This window comes from Micromys minutus, assembly GCF_963924665.1.
Source record: "Micromys minutus genome assembly, chromosome: 19".
NCBI lineage: Eukaryota > Metazoa > Chordata > Mammalia > Rodentia > Muridae > Micromys > Micromys minutus.
In genome coordinates, this window is record NC_137954.1 from 50531307 (window position 1) to 50547980 (window position 16674).

At 41.8% G+C, this 16674-nt stretch overlaps 1 protein-coding gene across 1 annotated transcript in view; it reads right to left on the reverse strand.

Annotated features, from left to right (window-relative positions):
* FBXL17 (F-box and leucine rich repeat protein 17) overlaps window positions 1-16674 on the reverse strand; it is a 423066-nt gene that overhangs the window by 17851 nt on the left and 388541 nt on the right. Inside the window, exon 8 of the mRNA XM_080933091.1 lies at window positions 1861-2003. Coding sequence (XP_080789217.1) covers window positions 1861-2003 — 143 coding nt within the window. The remainder of the gene's footprint in view (window positions 1-1860; window positions 2004-16674) is intronic.

Below are 16674 nucleotides of genomic sequence, written 5' to 3' on the forward strand. Positions count from 1 at the left end.
AAAGGAGCTTTGTTTGGGACTCCACAACTATTAAGTCTGTACTCAGATTTGACTCAAACTGGTCCCAGAGGACATGCCCCTATTATAAGCTTCTTTTCCTCTCTGTCAAACCTTTCTCCGTCCTGGCTAGAAGTTAAGATGGATGCCATGACAGGAATGTGAAATCTGAACAGATACTTTAGCTTGGACTTTCATCCAAATCTCTGTTCAAGGCTTTGCTTGCTTTGTGTGTGGCTTGGAAGCATCTTCTGTTCTCATGGAACCCCCTATGTCTGGCTCTGAGCTGACTTGACTCTCGGGGAACTAGACAGCACGGCTCAGAGCACCTCTCTGGTCTGAGAATGGATTCAGAAACTGAACATGGTGTAGGCTACACACCTTAGGGACACCAACAGACTCTTCATCTCATTTTGAAGTAATTTGTGCCTTTTTTTAAAGTCCAAAATTCTTTAACTTAAACATCAGCAAAATGCTGGTCAGCAACAAAGTGTGGACGGTCTTCTAAACTAACAAACAAGAACATAAAGGATAGTAACTGGTATCTGAGGGTAGGTTAGAGACGAGGGGTTCTACATCCCTTCACTTGGAGTCCTTGGTTGAGAGAGCACATGCCGCCTGGCTTTCTGGTGGACTCTGAGGAGCTTGATGGTTACGGTGTTGTGTTTCTAGAATACTCTGGCTATTGCAGACCGTTTAGCTTTAAAGATGACAAGGTTAGCAACAGCATTCTCTTAGCCAGTGACGAGTGCTGAAGGAGACTTGGTCCCCTGGGTCTCAGTGCTGTTGCTAAGATACAAAGCAGCTTTCTGCACTGGGCTGAAAAGATACAATGCAGTTCCTAGAACATAACTGGCAACGGTTTAGAACAGTTGAAATTTTAAAGCTTCGGAAGCAACAATTACATCTATCGTCAAGAAAGACAAAGCACAGAAGGGTTTAGGGCCACTGTTATTTTGTCCAGGTTTGTCTCCATTTAGAAAATGTATGACCTTTGAGCATCATGGTATCCTAGTGTCACTTCTTGTGGATAGATTTGTTCCCAATAGTCTCTGCAGAGGCGGCACAGACAGGGAAACTGGAATAAGATGAGAACACTTTTTTAGTGCACACCTTGAAGTGCACCTTGGCTAAAGGCAGCCTCGGCACTGTGCAAGGAAGGCTGAGGTTTTGGGTGAGCAGCTGTCTGCAGGGGTCTGAGAGTTCTCAACCTCCATTTTCTTGCTTTTGCAATACAAATAAAGAATTCATTCTTTGGTCTGTTGTAGGGAAATTGTGGAAGTTGCAAAGGAGAAGCCATCTTCCCAGGGTCTGTACAGACGGTCTCCATCTTCCTCCTCAGTCTCCATGCGGTCAAGCTTCACTACAGCACTAATCCTACACTCACACTCAAGCCCTGCCTGCTGCTCCAGGAACCAGTGGCTGAGCCTCTGGGGCCATTTCACACGTGACAGGAGAGACAGTCTGATGTGCGGGGGACACACGCTGCTTCCCATTGCCACCAATGGCCAGAAGAGATGAAGGTGGATAAACAAATGAACACGTATGAAAAGCCAAACTGACACTCTACTCTTGCAGGATATTTAAAATCTAGAACTCTCTTGTCAGTCCCTACAGTAGCATGCTGCATGCTGCCTTTCAAACGCTGCTCTCTTCACGTAGGAACAAGAAGCTACATTCTACCATGACTCTGCGACCATCTTTTTGCTCTTAAGTACAAACATTCATTATTAACCAGAAATACAAAAATAATTCCAGATTGCTTTAGGAAACCAGGTGGAAAATGTATGGCTGGTGGTGTGCACGGGTACGTAGGAAAAGAATTGCTATAGCAACTAAATGCAGAAAACAAACAAGTCTTACTTTATCACATCTCATCAGGCCCAAGTATCTCAGGGACTTGCTGCTCTGCGCGATCAGGGTGGCTCCTTGATCTGTGATCTCTTTACACCATCCAACGTCCACGGTCTCTATGGTCACGCTGTATCGCCCGATGGCGATCAGTGCTGCGGGAGGAACGGAGGGAGCACTGGCGTTAGCAGGGTAAGGGTTGAGCTGATCACTCAGCTCATTTCCGGATGAAACTGATTCCTGAAATGCTGTGTGCAAATGAATGTTTCATAAACTAAATTAAACTGGAAATGCTTTAAGAGGGATTGCCCTATGACAAACCCTTCTGTGCAGTAAATAATCATTCCGTAATTTCTCTTGCACTGGACACAGTCTCTCACTGGTTTACTCACATAAAGGATACATGTACTTTTAAGCTTTCAGATCTGCAGCAGGAACAGACACAAGTGATGGAGCGCTGTAAAAGCCCCAGTGCTAGCTAAATTCTATTCCACGTAAGTCCAATGATTCTTAAAAGAAAAGGATTTCCACATAAACACCATTTTGAGGTGTGTTATAGTGCATGCAAATTCTTTATACATCAGTATAATTTTTTCCATCTGTATGTGACCTGTAAGATGTAAGAACATATATTTTTCCTATTAGTTCTTCTTGGGGCTGTTGGGAATTAAGAGTATACATTATACATATAGTTGAACTTAATTGGTGCCAGGCCAAAGAGCAGTAATGGGAATATATTTGTTATGGTAAATTTCCTTGCCGTATCAGAAGTCTTCCTTCTATTGATATATAAAAGAAGCCTGCCTTCTGAAAACCACATCGTTATCTCTGGTGTTCTTGATTCCTTATCTCAGTGCCAACACTTCCGTGCAGATGCCTTAGGCTTTGATCTCAGAGGTACTTTAGTTATCCATCAAAGCTCCAAACCCCTGCTGGAGACACCATCAGCACACAGGGTTGTTCTTTGGGGTTAGATCGGTGAGTGTGGCTCGAACGTTTATGAAGCATAAGAAATGGCTTTTAATACCTGCAGCAAACATAATGCCACACAGCACTGACCTGTGATGAAAACTTCAACACTACCACACTTAAAAAGGAGATAGGGTGTTTGGTCCCCTGTTCTCATGATATGCTTTGATTGCTGGAACTGTAGAGGTGGTGGTGTTTTTTTTAAAAAAACTGTGCTGGCTTCATTTAGAAAGGCAGAATGACTTTCTCATGTACATAAATACAACTCGTGAAACATCACTTGGCAAAATCTCTGATAACCACCTCCATAATTTTTTGAACTATTGTCCCCATATCCATGTGTTCCCATAACAAAAAGTATTTACAGGAAGTCGGGCATTTAGTGTTTGTAAAACAACGACCCCTATTCCACTTTTCAACTAAAAATGCCACAGAGAAATTTGTTGAGTTCCTCTTATCACCAATGCTTATTTAACACCTTCAAGTTGGATTGCAAGTGTGTAACAGCAGTAGGGATAGGCACTGCAAGTGTGCAACAGCAGTAGGGTTAGGCACTGCAAGTGTGCAACAGCAGTAGGGATAGGCACTGCAAGTGTGTAACAGCAGTAGGGGTAGGCATAACATCCCAGGCTAATCCCATCGGTGTCTCTGACTTTCGAAGACTATTATTCTCTCTGGTATTGGCATTGTTTTCAGGGGTTAAGAATATCCCCAAGACCTTCTATGATACAGGAAGCAGAAGGTGCATGAAAGAGTTCTCTTCCAGTCCGAATTGTTCCATGGAGCATAGAAGATGCAATGCACACATTATGGGAGGCTGGAGGCCAGAGGATTACAAACCACTGTGTACTGAGACTTAGGGCTAACACAGAAGTCCTGTACTAGTCAGGAACAGGCAAACAGATGGCATAAGATGCTTTTCTAGGGTGCCACATGAGCAAAGAAAAAGTCTTCAGAAGCTGCAGACCTAGTTCTGGAGTGACTTGTGTCTGGTGTCTCTTTGCTCTCTCTTGTCCAAATGACAGTACACAGCAAAGGTGACAGCTGTGGGTAAACCAGGGCATGTGGTTTTAGTGCTGGCCACTCTCTGTGTCCCGAAGCTGGGCTTCAGCGTCATTATTCCCAACATGGCTCCTTTCTTCAGTGAACCTCACGAGAGCTAAGAAAGCTAAAGCTTGTTCCACTGACAGCCAAGACTGCCTTCTGTAAGTCAGGCTCTGGACTAAGGCTTTCTGGTTAAGAATCTGATTTAGCCTTCATGGGTACCTTAAGATTGGGAAATCAAGTCACAGAGACACTGAATAACTTCCTCGTGGTTACAAGACAGTACAGGTGGAAACAGGATCTGAAGATGGAAGTCAGTACCCAGTTCTGTCTACTAATCAGATATGCACACCAGAACCACAGGGCATGGTGGCACTGACAGGCAGCATCCCAGCAGGGGGACTGTGGTGTGACATCCTGAGCCTGGGTGTGGGGATTCAGACATATGTAGAGCTCAGGGCTAGCGGACTGGAGGTGAGGGGGAGAGAACAGCTCAGTTAACGGTCACAAGACCATGTTTCTTCTCCATCCCAGTCTATTCCCACATCCCTCTCATTGCTCAGACCTTCCTGAGAGGCCACGTGCTCAGAGTTCGTCACCCAGCCCTTTGTTTCAACTGGGTACATAGCACTGACTGACTTACTGGCCTACCTCTCCTACTAAGGTAACTGGGCTGTGTACATGTTATAAATATGCAAGGGAAGATGACAAAGAAGCCTTCCCAGAAAAACTAACCCAGAGTTCTCTGAAGCAACAAAGGCTCAGGCCGGCTGGGGAAACAGCCCATTAGAAGGTAGAGATGAGAAGGGACAGAGCGCGTAGGCCAGTCTATGTGGCTCAAGTATAAATAAATAAATAAAGTAGCGAGAGTCACCATGGAAATATCCCATGAGTGACGACCGATGCTGGAGCAGACCAGCAGCAGAGCAGAGTCCTCAGCACTATCATGACACAGTTAGTTCCAAAACAAATGTGGAAGTAAAGCTAATTCTCAACTGTGACGAGCACTCTCGAAAAGTAGGTAGACAGCTCTAGGAAATAACAACGTGTAGTTAGTGCATGTGTGCTTGGGATGCAGGCTTGGGATGCAGGCTGGCCTTGAGGTATTCCTGAAGAACTTCTTAATCCCTCTGTAGCCTTACAGAACAATACACACTTCAGGGAAAGGCAGCTCAGGCTGAGTAGTTCACAAAGGCTGGCTCTAACAAAGGGTACAACCTCAGTCCAGGTGATCAGCTCATCCGGGCAGGATGGTGACCGCGTCTGTTCTCTTCACTGCTAACTCAAGACCTAAACATTACAGCTTATGGATGGCCAAGTATTTAGTCTGTGTTGATAGCATCAACTTAATGGGAAATTTTGATTACAAAATATATATAAAATAACTTCTCTCTCTTGAAATATATGGTGCCTTTGGCAACTTCTTCATTCCTTGTTCATGAGCTAGCTATGAAACTGTAATGTGATATAACATCGGCTTCAGTTCTAGCTACTCCATTTAGTAGACGCCTGACCTCAGGGTGATATTTAACTTGTGTGAGACACAGCTTCTTCATCCAGATAATAGGGATATTGACTGAATGTCTCACCTACTTCACAGGTTCAAATGAGATAATACTTGTAAGGGACGTTTTGCTACATAAATGTCATAGTTGGTTTGGTGTTTCTGCAAACACTAGTGAGCAGTTGATACAAAATGAAAAGGCCTGGCTGGAGTCTGGTGCTGCAGGTCTGAAATACAAGTTCCTTGAACGGCTGAGACAGAAGCATCATAAACTCACATTATCCTGGCTAGAGGGCTGGCTCAAGTCTAGCCTGGACAACTTTTATATTATCCAACCTATATTTTCAAAGTAGAACACTAGAAGTAGAATTTCTTGGTCAAAATTAAATATAAAAGTATGAGTGACTTTATTTATTGGAGTGTTGACTGTCAGTTTAAACAGGAAAGATCCTAAATGCTCACACACAGGAAGTCGCATGAATAAGCAGTGGTACTGGTTCCCACCAGGACTGAGACCAAAACAACGAGCAGAGACTAAGGTATGCTGACCTCCTAAGGTCTATGTGGGGAAAAAGACGAGTACAAAGCAATGTGTATGTGTACTACCACCTTACCCATGCCAGAAAAGGATGCACAGACATGCTCATCTATAACAATGTGGTAAGGGCTGGCAGAACATACAAGGAAAGGCGGGTCTGAGATGAAGGTGTGTGCTGAGGCAGGAAAGCCACCACTTAGAACACCTGTTATTGATTTTTTTCAACTATCTTCGTGCTTTACATCATTTCCTAGACAAAAACAAAAATCAATATGAAGAACTCAAGGAGAAGCACTATCACAGACGAATCTGACCGTACTATACATAAGCCAGGTGAATTACACAGCTACAGTAATGTATTTGCTTTGGAAACAATATTTTGACTGGACATTAAGACTATGAACTAGCAATTCAGTATCTACTGCTTATGTGAATAAATACAGCTCTCAGAACTGATAATCAACATGGTTGGTGAGTATGCATAGCTCAGCAAACATGCACATACTCTTCTGAGAGAGATTAGGAACAATTAGTACTACTGGACCTTCAGTGTCAAAATATCATTCTCCACTAAGAGGAATCAGAGCTTCCTAGAGAAAGAATTTCTTATACAAACCAAATGTTGGGTGTTTTATGACATCAGAACAGAAGGAGTATGAAGAAGCATTAAGGTGACTCAGGACCTGTATGCAGATGGCTGTGCCTCAGAACACCCTCACAAGCTCTTGCCCACCTGAGCCCATGGTGAGCCTGCCCCCACCCCCCACAGGCTATCCGGGAAAGGAATGCCAGGAACTCTCAGAGCTCAGAAACTCTCAGAGCCCAGATAATATGGTATTCTCCGCGAACAGGTCCTTTCTGGCCCCTTTCTGGCCCAGAGAGAGGGCTGGGTGACCGCCATCAGGACTCAGGACCTGCCCACAGATGGCTGAGCTCCCAGAACAGCCTCACAAGCATTCTCCTACCTGAGCCCACAAAGAAAGAACCAAGTCACTGCCATCAGAACTCACTGCCTGACCAAAAAGAGCCAAACATACAGAAGAAATCTCCCTCCTGAGCCCATGGGCCCTCAGACCCACAGGAGAGATGAGCTCCAGTCAGAGACAACAAGATCACCTAGCATCACAGATAACAAGATGGCAAGAAGCAAGCACAAGAATCTAAGCAATGGAAACCAAGACAACCTGGCAACATCAGAACCCAGTTCACTCAACACAGCAAGTAGTAGATTTCCCAACACAGCAGAAAAACAAGATTTAGACTTACAAATCATACTTCATGATGATGATGGAGATCTTTGAGAAGCTTAAGCAATTAAGCAATTACAGGAGAACACACATAAACAAGTAGAAGCCCATGAAGAGAAAAAACAAAATCACTCTAAGAACTACAGGAAAACACAACCGAACAGGTGAAGGAATTGAAAACGGAAATAAAAACAATAAAGAAATCACAGAAAGAGACAAGCCTGGAGATAGAAAACCAAAGAAAGAAATCAGGAATTATAGATGCAAGCATCATCAACAGACTGCAAGAGATGGAAAAGAGGATCTCAGGGGCAGAAGACAACACAGAAAACATTGACACAACAGTCAGAGAAAATGCAAAAATCAAAAAGCTCTTAACCCAAAATATGCAGGAAATCCAGGACACAATGAGAAGACCAATAGGTCTAGAAGAGGGCAAAGACTCCCAACTAAAAGGCACAGTAAATATCTTCAACAAAATAATAAAGAAAACTTCTCTACCCTCAAGAATAAGATAACCATGAACATAAAAGAAGCCTACAGAACTCCAAATAAATTGGACCAGAAAAGAAATTCCTCCTTTTAGTCAAAATATCGACTGTTCAAAACAAAGAAAGAATACTAAAGGGAGTAAGGGAAAAAAACAAGTGACATATAATAAAGGCAGACCAGTCAGAATCATACCAACTTCCCAACAGAGACTACGAAAGCTAGAAGAGCCTGGACAGACATCATGCAGACCCTAGGAGAACACAAATGCCAGTCCAGGTTACTATACCTAGCAAAACTTTCAATTACTATAGATGGAAAGATCAAGATATTCCAGGACAAGTCAAATTTACACAATATCTGTCCATAAATCCAGTCCTACAAATGATAATAGATAGAAAACTCCAACAAAAGAAGAGAAACCACCCCCGAAGCAACCCCCCCCAAAAAAAAAACCAAAAACCAACCCAAAAAAAAAAAAAAAAAAAAAAACACGCAAGAAAACCAAAAGAAGAAAAGCACACAAACATAATTCTACCGCTAATAACAAAAATAACAGGATACAACATTCACTAGTCCTTAATATCTCTTAATATCAATGGACTCAATTCCCCAATAAAAAGAAACAGACTATCAGACTGGATACATATACAGGATCCAGCATTGTGCTGCATACAGGAAGTTCATCTCAGAGACAAAGACAGACACTATCTCAGAGTTAAAGGCTGGGGAACAAAACTTTCCAAGCAAATGGTACCAAGAAACAACCTGGGGTAGCCATTTTAATATCAAATAAAAGAGATTTTTCAAGCAAAAGTTATCAAAAAAGATAAGGAAGGATACTTTTTATTCATCAAAGGAAAAATCTATCAAGATGAATTATCAATCCTGAACATCTATGCTCCAAATACAAGGTCAGTCACATTCATAAAAGAAACCCTACTAAAGTTCAAAGCATATATTGCATCACACACAGTAATAGTGGAGACTTTAACGCCCCACTCTCATCAATGGACAGATCATGGAAGCAGAAACTGAACAGAGACATAGTGAAACTAGCAGAAGTTATGAACCAATTGGAATTAACAGACATCTACAGAATATTTCATCCTAAAACAAAAAAATATACCTTCTTTTCAGCACATTATAGTACCTTCTCCAAAACTGACCACACAGTCAGTCACAAAATAGGCCTCAACAGATACAAGAAGATCGAAATACTCCCAAGCATCCTAATAGATCACCATGGACTAAGGCTGGTCTTTAATAACAACACAAACAACAAAAAGCCCACATACACATGGAAGCTGAACTCAATCATAACATAGTCAAGAAGAAAATAAAGAAAGAAATTAAGTATTTTTTAAAGTTTAATAAAAATGAAAGCACAACATACCCAAACCTATGGGATGCAATGAAAGCAGTACCAAGAGGGAAACTCATAGCTCTGAGTGTCTCCAAAGAGCACACACTAGAATCTTGAAAGCACAGCTGAAAGCTCTAAGACAAAAAGAAGCAGATACACCCAAGAGGAGCAGACGGCAGGAAATAATAAAATCAGCGTTGAAATTAGCCAAGTAGAAACAAAAAGAACTATACAAAGAATCAACAAAACCTGTTGGTTGTTTGTAAAAATCAACAAGATTGATAAACCCTTAGCCAGACTAACTAGAGAGCAAAGAGAGAGTATCCAAATTAACAAAATCAGAAAGGAAAGGGAAGACTTAACAACAGCAGCTGAGGAAATTCAAAAAATCATCAGATCCTACTACAAAAGCCTATACTCAACAAAACTGAAAAATCTAGAGAAAATGGACAATTTTCTAGACAGATATCAGATACCAACGTTAAGTCAGCATCAGATAAACCATCTAAACAATCCCATAACATCTAAAGAAATAGTAGCAGTCATCAAAAATCTACTAAAAAAAAAAAAAAAAAAAAAAAAAAAAAAAGATGGGTTCAGTGCAGAATTCTATCATAGAAGACTTTCATAGAAGCCCTAATACCAATATACTCCAAAGTCTTCCACAAAGTAGAAATAGAAGTAACACTACCCAACTTGTTCTTCCAAGATACAATTATGCTCATTCCTGAACCACACAAAGACCCTACCAAGAAAAAAAAAAAAAAGAACTTCAGACCAATTTCTCTCATGAACATCGATGCAAAAATACTCAATAAAATTCTTGCATACTGAATCCAAGAACACATCAAAACAATCATCCACCATCATGATCAAGTAGGCTTTATCCCAAGGATGCAGGGATGGTTCAATATAGGGAAATCCATCAAGGTAATCACTATATAAACAAACTCAAGGAAAACAACCACATGATCATCTCACTAGATGCTGAGAAAGCATTTGACAAAATTCAACACCTCTTCATGTTAAAAGTCTTGGGAAGAACAGGAATCCAAGGCCCATACCTAAACAGAGTAAAAGCAATATACAGCAAACCAATAGCCAACATCAAACTAAATGGTGAGAAACTTGAAATAATCCCACTAAAATCAGGAACTAGACAAGGCTGCCCACTCTCCCCCTATCAACATAGTACTGGAAGTCCTGGCCAGAGCAATTAGACAGCAAAAGGAAATCAAAGGGATACAAGTCAGAAAGGAAGAATTCAAAATATCACTATTTGCAGATGATATGATAGTATACGTAAGTGACCCCCAAAAATTCTACCAGAAAACTTTTACAGTTGATAAACACCTTCAGTAAAGTGGCTGGTTATAAAATTAACTCAACCAAATCAGTACCCTTCTTCTACTCAAAGGACAAACATGTTGAGAAAGAAAATTGGGAAAAGATACCCTTCATAATAGTCACAAACAATATGAAATACCTTCATGTGACTCTAACTAAGCAAGGAAAAGATATGTATTGCAAGAACTTTAAATCTCTGAAGAAGGAAATTGAAGATCTCAGAAGATGGAAAGATTGCTCATGGATTGAAAGGGTCAACATTGTAAAAATGGCCATCTTGCCAAAAGCAATCTAAAGATTCAATGCAATCCCCATCAAAATTTCAACTGAATTCTTCATAGAGTTGGAAAGAGCAATCTGCAAATTCATCTGGCACAACAAAAAACCTAGCATAGCAAAATCCATTCTCAACAATAAAAGAACTTCCAGGGGAATCACCATCTTTGACCTCAAGCTATATTACAAATCAATTGTGAGAAAAATTTCATGGTATTGGTACAAAGACAAGCAGGTAGATCAATGGAAAAGAATTGAAGACCCAGAAATGAACCCACATACCTGTGGTCATTTGATTTTTGACAAAGGAGCTAAAAACATTCAATGGAAAAAGGACAACCTCTTAAACAAATGGCAGTCAGCATGCAGAAAAATGCAAATCGATCCCTTTCTATATCCTTGCACAGAGGTCAAGTCCAAGTGGACGGAAGACCTCCACATAAAACTAGGTACGCTGAAACTAATAGAACAGAAAGTGGGGGAGGACTTAGAACAGATAGGTACAGAGGAAAATTTCCTGAACAGAACACCAATGGCTTATGCTCTAAGATCAAGAATCGACAAGTTGGACCTCATGAAATTGCAAAGTTTCTGTAAGGCTAAGAACACTGTCAAGAAGACAAAATGGCAGTCAACAGATTGGGAAAGGATCTTTACCAATTCTACATCTGATAGTTGGCTAATATCCAATATGTACAAAGAACTCAATAAATTAGACTCCAGAGAATCAAACAATCCTATTAAATAATGGGGTACAGAGCTAAACAAAGAATTCTCAGCTGAGGAATACCTAATGGCCAAGAAGCACCTAAAGAAATGCTCAACATCCTTAGCCATCAGGGAAATGCAAATCCAAACAACCCTGAGATTCCACCTCACACCAGTCAGATGACAGCAGATGCTGGTGAGGATGCGGAGAAAGAGGAACACTTCTCCACTGTTGGTGGGGTTGTAAGCTGGACCAACCACTCTGGAAATTAGTCTGGCCTTTCTTCAGAAAATTGGACATAGTTTTACCTGAGGACCCAGGTATTTTACTCCTGGGCATATACCCCAAAGATGCTCCAACATGTAACAAGGACACATGCTTCACAATGTTCTCAAAAAGAAGGAAGGCCAAAATGGGGATGCTTCAGTCCTTCTTAGAAGGGAGAAATAAACACTCATGTGAGTAAATGCAATGTCAAAAAGAGGAACAGGGATGGAAGAAAAGATCACTCAGAAGCTGCCTCACTTGGGGATCCACCATATATGCAGTCACCAAACCTAAGCAATATAGCTGATCCCAAGAAGTACTTACTGGCAGGAACCAGATAAAGATGCCTCCTCAGGGACTATGTCAGAGTCATATAGATACAGCTGAGCTTGCTTGAAGCTAACCATCAGACTGAACTCGGGGACCCCAGTGAGGGTGCTAACAAAAGAACTGAAGGAGCTGAAAGGGTTACAACCTCATGGGAAGAATAACATTATCAACCAACCAAACCCTCCAAAACTCCCATGGACTAAAACACCAACCATTGAGCACCCATTGAGAGACCAGTGGCTCCAGTTGCCATATGTAGCTAAAGATAGCAGTGTCTGGCATCAATGTGAGAAGACGCTTTTGGTCCAGGAAGGCCATGTTTTCCCAATGTAGGGGAATGCCAAGGCAATGGGGTGGACAGGATGATTAGGAGGGAGTGGACCTTTGTGGAGACAAATGGAGGGGGAGGGGAGATGGGAACAGGGCAGGGGGGAATAACATCTTAAATGTAAATACAGAGTATCTAATAAAAGATGAGCAAAAAAAAAAAAAAAAAAAAAAAAAAGAGAGAGAATCAACTTCACATTGTCGTCAGAGATCCACATTTGTGCTGTGGCATGTACACACCACCCCCACATCACACGATAATACTAATAATTACTACTACTACTATCAACAGCAAAAGTGAACATCACATCATATAAATCCAAATGACAAATCACTTGTCAGAAAGGGTCAGGGCAGCAGAAACAGAACTTCAAACAAACAACAAAATGACCACCTGGCCTCAAACCAGGAGAGTAAAGATAATATGGCAACTAAATACAGAGCAGATTGTGAGACTGGGTCCTGGGAAGACATGGAGATCAGCTTTATAGATGGGAGACTGGAGACTAGAGCAGTTAGGAAAGCTGCTCTTCCGAGAACCCAGGTTTAATTCCCAGCACCCACATGGCTGATCTTAAGTGTCTGTATGTAAATCTAGCTCAGGCCATTTGACACCTCCACATAGACATACATGCAGGCAAAACACAAACACACATGAAATAAATAAATCACTAGAAATCCCAGTAAGATTTTGACAAGACACACAACTTAGCTGGTATTATTGTTCCAACACTCATTTCCATTAACTGTAATAAAATCTGCTAACTTACTGTTATCAACAACAGGACTATCTGGGTGACAGCTCTGAAGTGCGTGTGTCAGGACTCAGGAGCGTGTCACCAAGTGCCCTGCCCTGTCCTTCCCCACTCTGCCTCCCACCACAGAGCTGGGAGCTTGCAGTATGATCAGAAATGTCCTAGTGCTGGGAAGGTTAAGGGTTAACACTGAGCAGCAGGATTATGTTTTTTCATATCGTACATGGATAAAAGCCATTTGTAAAGAAATTTCTTGGCACACTTACAAAGAAATAAATATGAAAAATGGCTTGTCTCTGTAGAAGTCACAGAGGCTACAAAGACAAAGAAATGACACTTTCAGAGACATTTGTTGTCGTGTTGATGGTCCCTGAGAAGACTCTCCCACCCACAGGGACTAGAGTTTGTCCTGGCTGCTCAGGAGAATCACAGGCTCCTGCTCAAAAGCACAGATGCCCAAGTACCACCCCTGGAGGGTCCAGTTTAGAAGCTGTAACAGCTTCTTGGATCCTGGTGTGCAGCTGAGGGCTGAGATCCGCTGGACAGACTGACCTACAACTCTGGCAAAGTCAGACAAGCACACACAATGCACTCACTCTGGCAGATATGAATAGCACCCACGTTCTACATGTTAAAACAATGAGGCCCCTCACAGGCCTCTCATGCTCATGACCCAATACTTTCTACTGCCCTTACTTCTGCCCTGTACGTTTTAAGCAATGCTTTAGTCTTATTACATGTAGTTTAGCAGATACTGATTGCATTCTATGACACGTTTTCCTGATTCTGTTTTTTAAAGAGGATAGATATATATAATAAATATAATAATACAAATACATATTTATAGTTTTATAATTTATATTTACTTTCAAACACAGGATGTAACAGGTTTTCTGCACCTTAAAATTGTATACTATTGAACTTGTCTTCCTTCAAATAAGTTGTAAACACTCTGAGGCACTGAATTTGCATTATACCTTTAGGAAGCCTGAACTCTGGAGATAAACCTAGAAGAAATCATCTTCCATAGCTAAAAAGCAAATGCATCAAGTTGCATACAAGAAGCAACATGGTAGAATGCTTCAAGTTTCTACTTTTTACTTCTACTTCTCCAGCTGGGAGAAGGTTCATCCTGGTTTCCAGCCACGGATTGGCCACTTTAAGGATTTATAGAAATAGATTAGGCAATAAACTGGATTTTTACTTGTTTGCTGGTCATTGTGTTTGAGAGGCGTGGCCACAGAGCTGTGTATATTGGAAAGGTGACAGGCTCATCCTCAGTGCTCTATGGTACTCCACTGTCCCAGGGGCACTCAGTGATTGGCACCATGGACTGTCATGCAGAGCACAGCTGGAACATCACATTGACGCTGTTCTGTGGACAGTGGTTCTCATCTCACTCAAGAATACAAATATTGGCATGGAATCTCTGGTTACATGTGTTTAAGTCCCAAAATGGCTTCTAGTGTTGCCAGACTGCTTAACACCCTACCAGCATGACAGCCTCTATTTCCTTCACTCTGTGGATGGTATTTGGAGTATGCCAGACTAGCTCTCTAGTGGGCTTCATATTGCGATATCATACATTTATGTTTTTAATAGAAAAATGTAACCAATATACACAGATATCCATCAGGTTAAATAATGAGGAAGGGAAGGTAGACAGGTAACTTTTAAATGATAAGGCTTCACAAAAGAGTGGTCTTCTAAGTAAGAAGTAATTTTCAAAGAATTTGAAAGAATTGCCAGGATAATGTGCTTTTTCTTGCCTCAGAAATATGCATCTTTAAGCATCAAAGCAAATGCAGAAAGGTAAGAAGGAATGTGGAGAATATTCCAACGCTGTAGAATATACTTAAGTCAAAGACATGAGATTTCTGCAAATCAAGTGCAAACTTTATATAATAAGATCAGTTGCCCAACAACTGTGGCTAACACTGGAATCTGAAGATAGAATTTTCTCCAACCTTAAAGATGCTACATCTCAGGCCACTGATTTTACATAGCTGTGACCAAGTTCAGAGCAGCAAAAAATGCAAACCTAGCTCACTCAGAGAGCAGGCTTGCCATAGCAGGAAGCCTGGCAGGTAGAGTGACACACCTGAGAAGGTAGGTGCCTCCCTGCCAAATTCCTGGTTTGGAACATGTGCCACACTTCCCACATAAGGAAATATAACCTGTGGTCACATAGGCCCAGAGCAGAGCTCTGCATGCTTATGAGGTACGTAGAGGCCCCGAGGAATTAGCCAGTAAGCTTCCTTTCCCAGACATTCCTTTCTGCAAAAGGTATTTAATCTCGAGTCCACTCTGAGATTTAGGTGAGGTATGCATCCATTTTTTATAATGAACAGTCAATAAAGAGTTTAGAGGCATGGACTGTCTCTTTTATCAAAATCTGCTGTGGAGAGCCCTGCAGAAGGCATTCAACTGTAGAACCACAGCTTGATTCTCTCATGGAAGGCCTCTCTGAGCTTTCAGCCATAACCACCACCAAGCTGAGGACAATCACCACTGAGCTAAGCTGGAGCTCTCCTTTTCCCTTTGGCTTCAGGTTACATGCTGACCTCAGCCCATGGCACCAGGACTCTGTTCCCAACATCTAGTGACTCAACAATGTCTACATGCCCAGGAGTTTGGGAGCCCCCCAGTCCCAGCCCTGTCTCAGGACTGTGGACATCCCACACTTCATTCTCAACTTCTCTGTGTGGTTTTCTACAGCAATTGGGGGCGAGGAAGCCAGGGAATACCAGGTTTGGCTTTCCCACATTTCAGACTGCACATTCTCAAGCTCCCTGTGAAAAGGCCATGCCAAGGCAGATGGTATGGGCACCCACAGCCTCCGACTTCTATGGCAAGGCTTCTCCTACCCTTTGCATCCTGAGGTGGAGAAGCAAGTGTTACTGACAGGCGGCATCTATTTTCTCCTTTTAGGCAAACAAGCTGGCAATAAGAATAATAACAAGTGAAGATTTTTCTAGAGAGAGAAAGACAGAGAGAGACGGGGGGGGGGGGGAGAGACAGACAGACAGACACACACATACAGAGACAAACACACACACAGAGACAGACAGACACACACATACAGAGACAAACACACACACAGAGACAGACAGACAGACACACACATACAGAGACAAACACACACAGAGAGACAGACAGACACACACACACACGAGAGACAGAGAGGAGGAGAGAGAGAGAGAGAGAGAGAGAGAGAGAGAGAGAGAGAGAGAGAGAGAGAGAGAGAGAGAGAGAGAGAGAGACAACATGAGCATGCTTTTAGTGCTTGAGAGGAAGGGTAAATGCTACCCTTTAATTCATATACATACATTGTTTTCCAGGAAGAAACACACTATAAATATGGTTGGGTATGTAGAAACCATTTCTATATACCTGACTTCCTGCAGACACCCTTGCTGCCATGCTCTGACTCTCACTGTGTCTGGTGCAACCAACCTTTGGTAGGATCTTATGTCCCCTGACAATCCTCCCATTACATTTTAAGATTCAAAATGAAGAAGAACAAGGAGAAGCAAAATAAGAGAAGCATTACTATTCTAACATTAGCAGAGATTGTAAAATCTCTGGTTCAACAATTCTGTTTTATTCCAACCTGCATAAATACATGTATTAAAGAATTATAATATTCTTTTCAAAA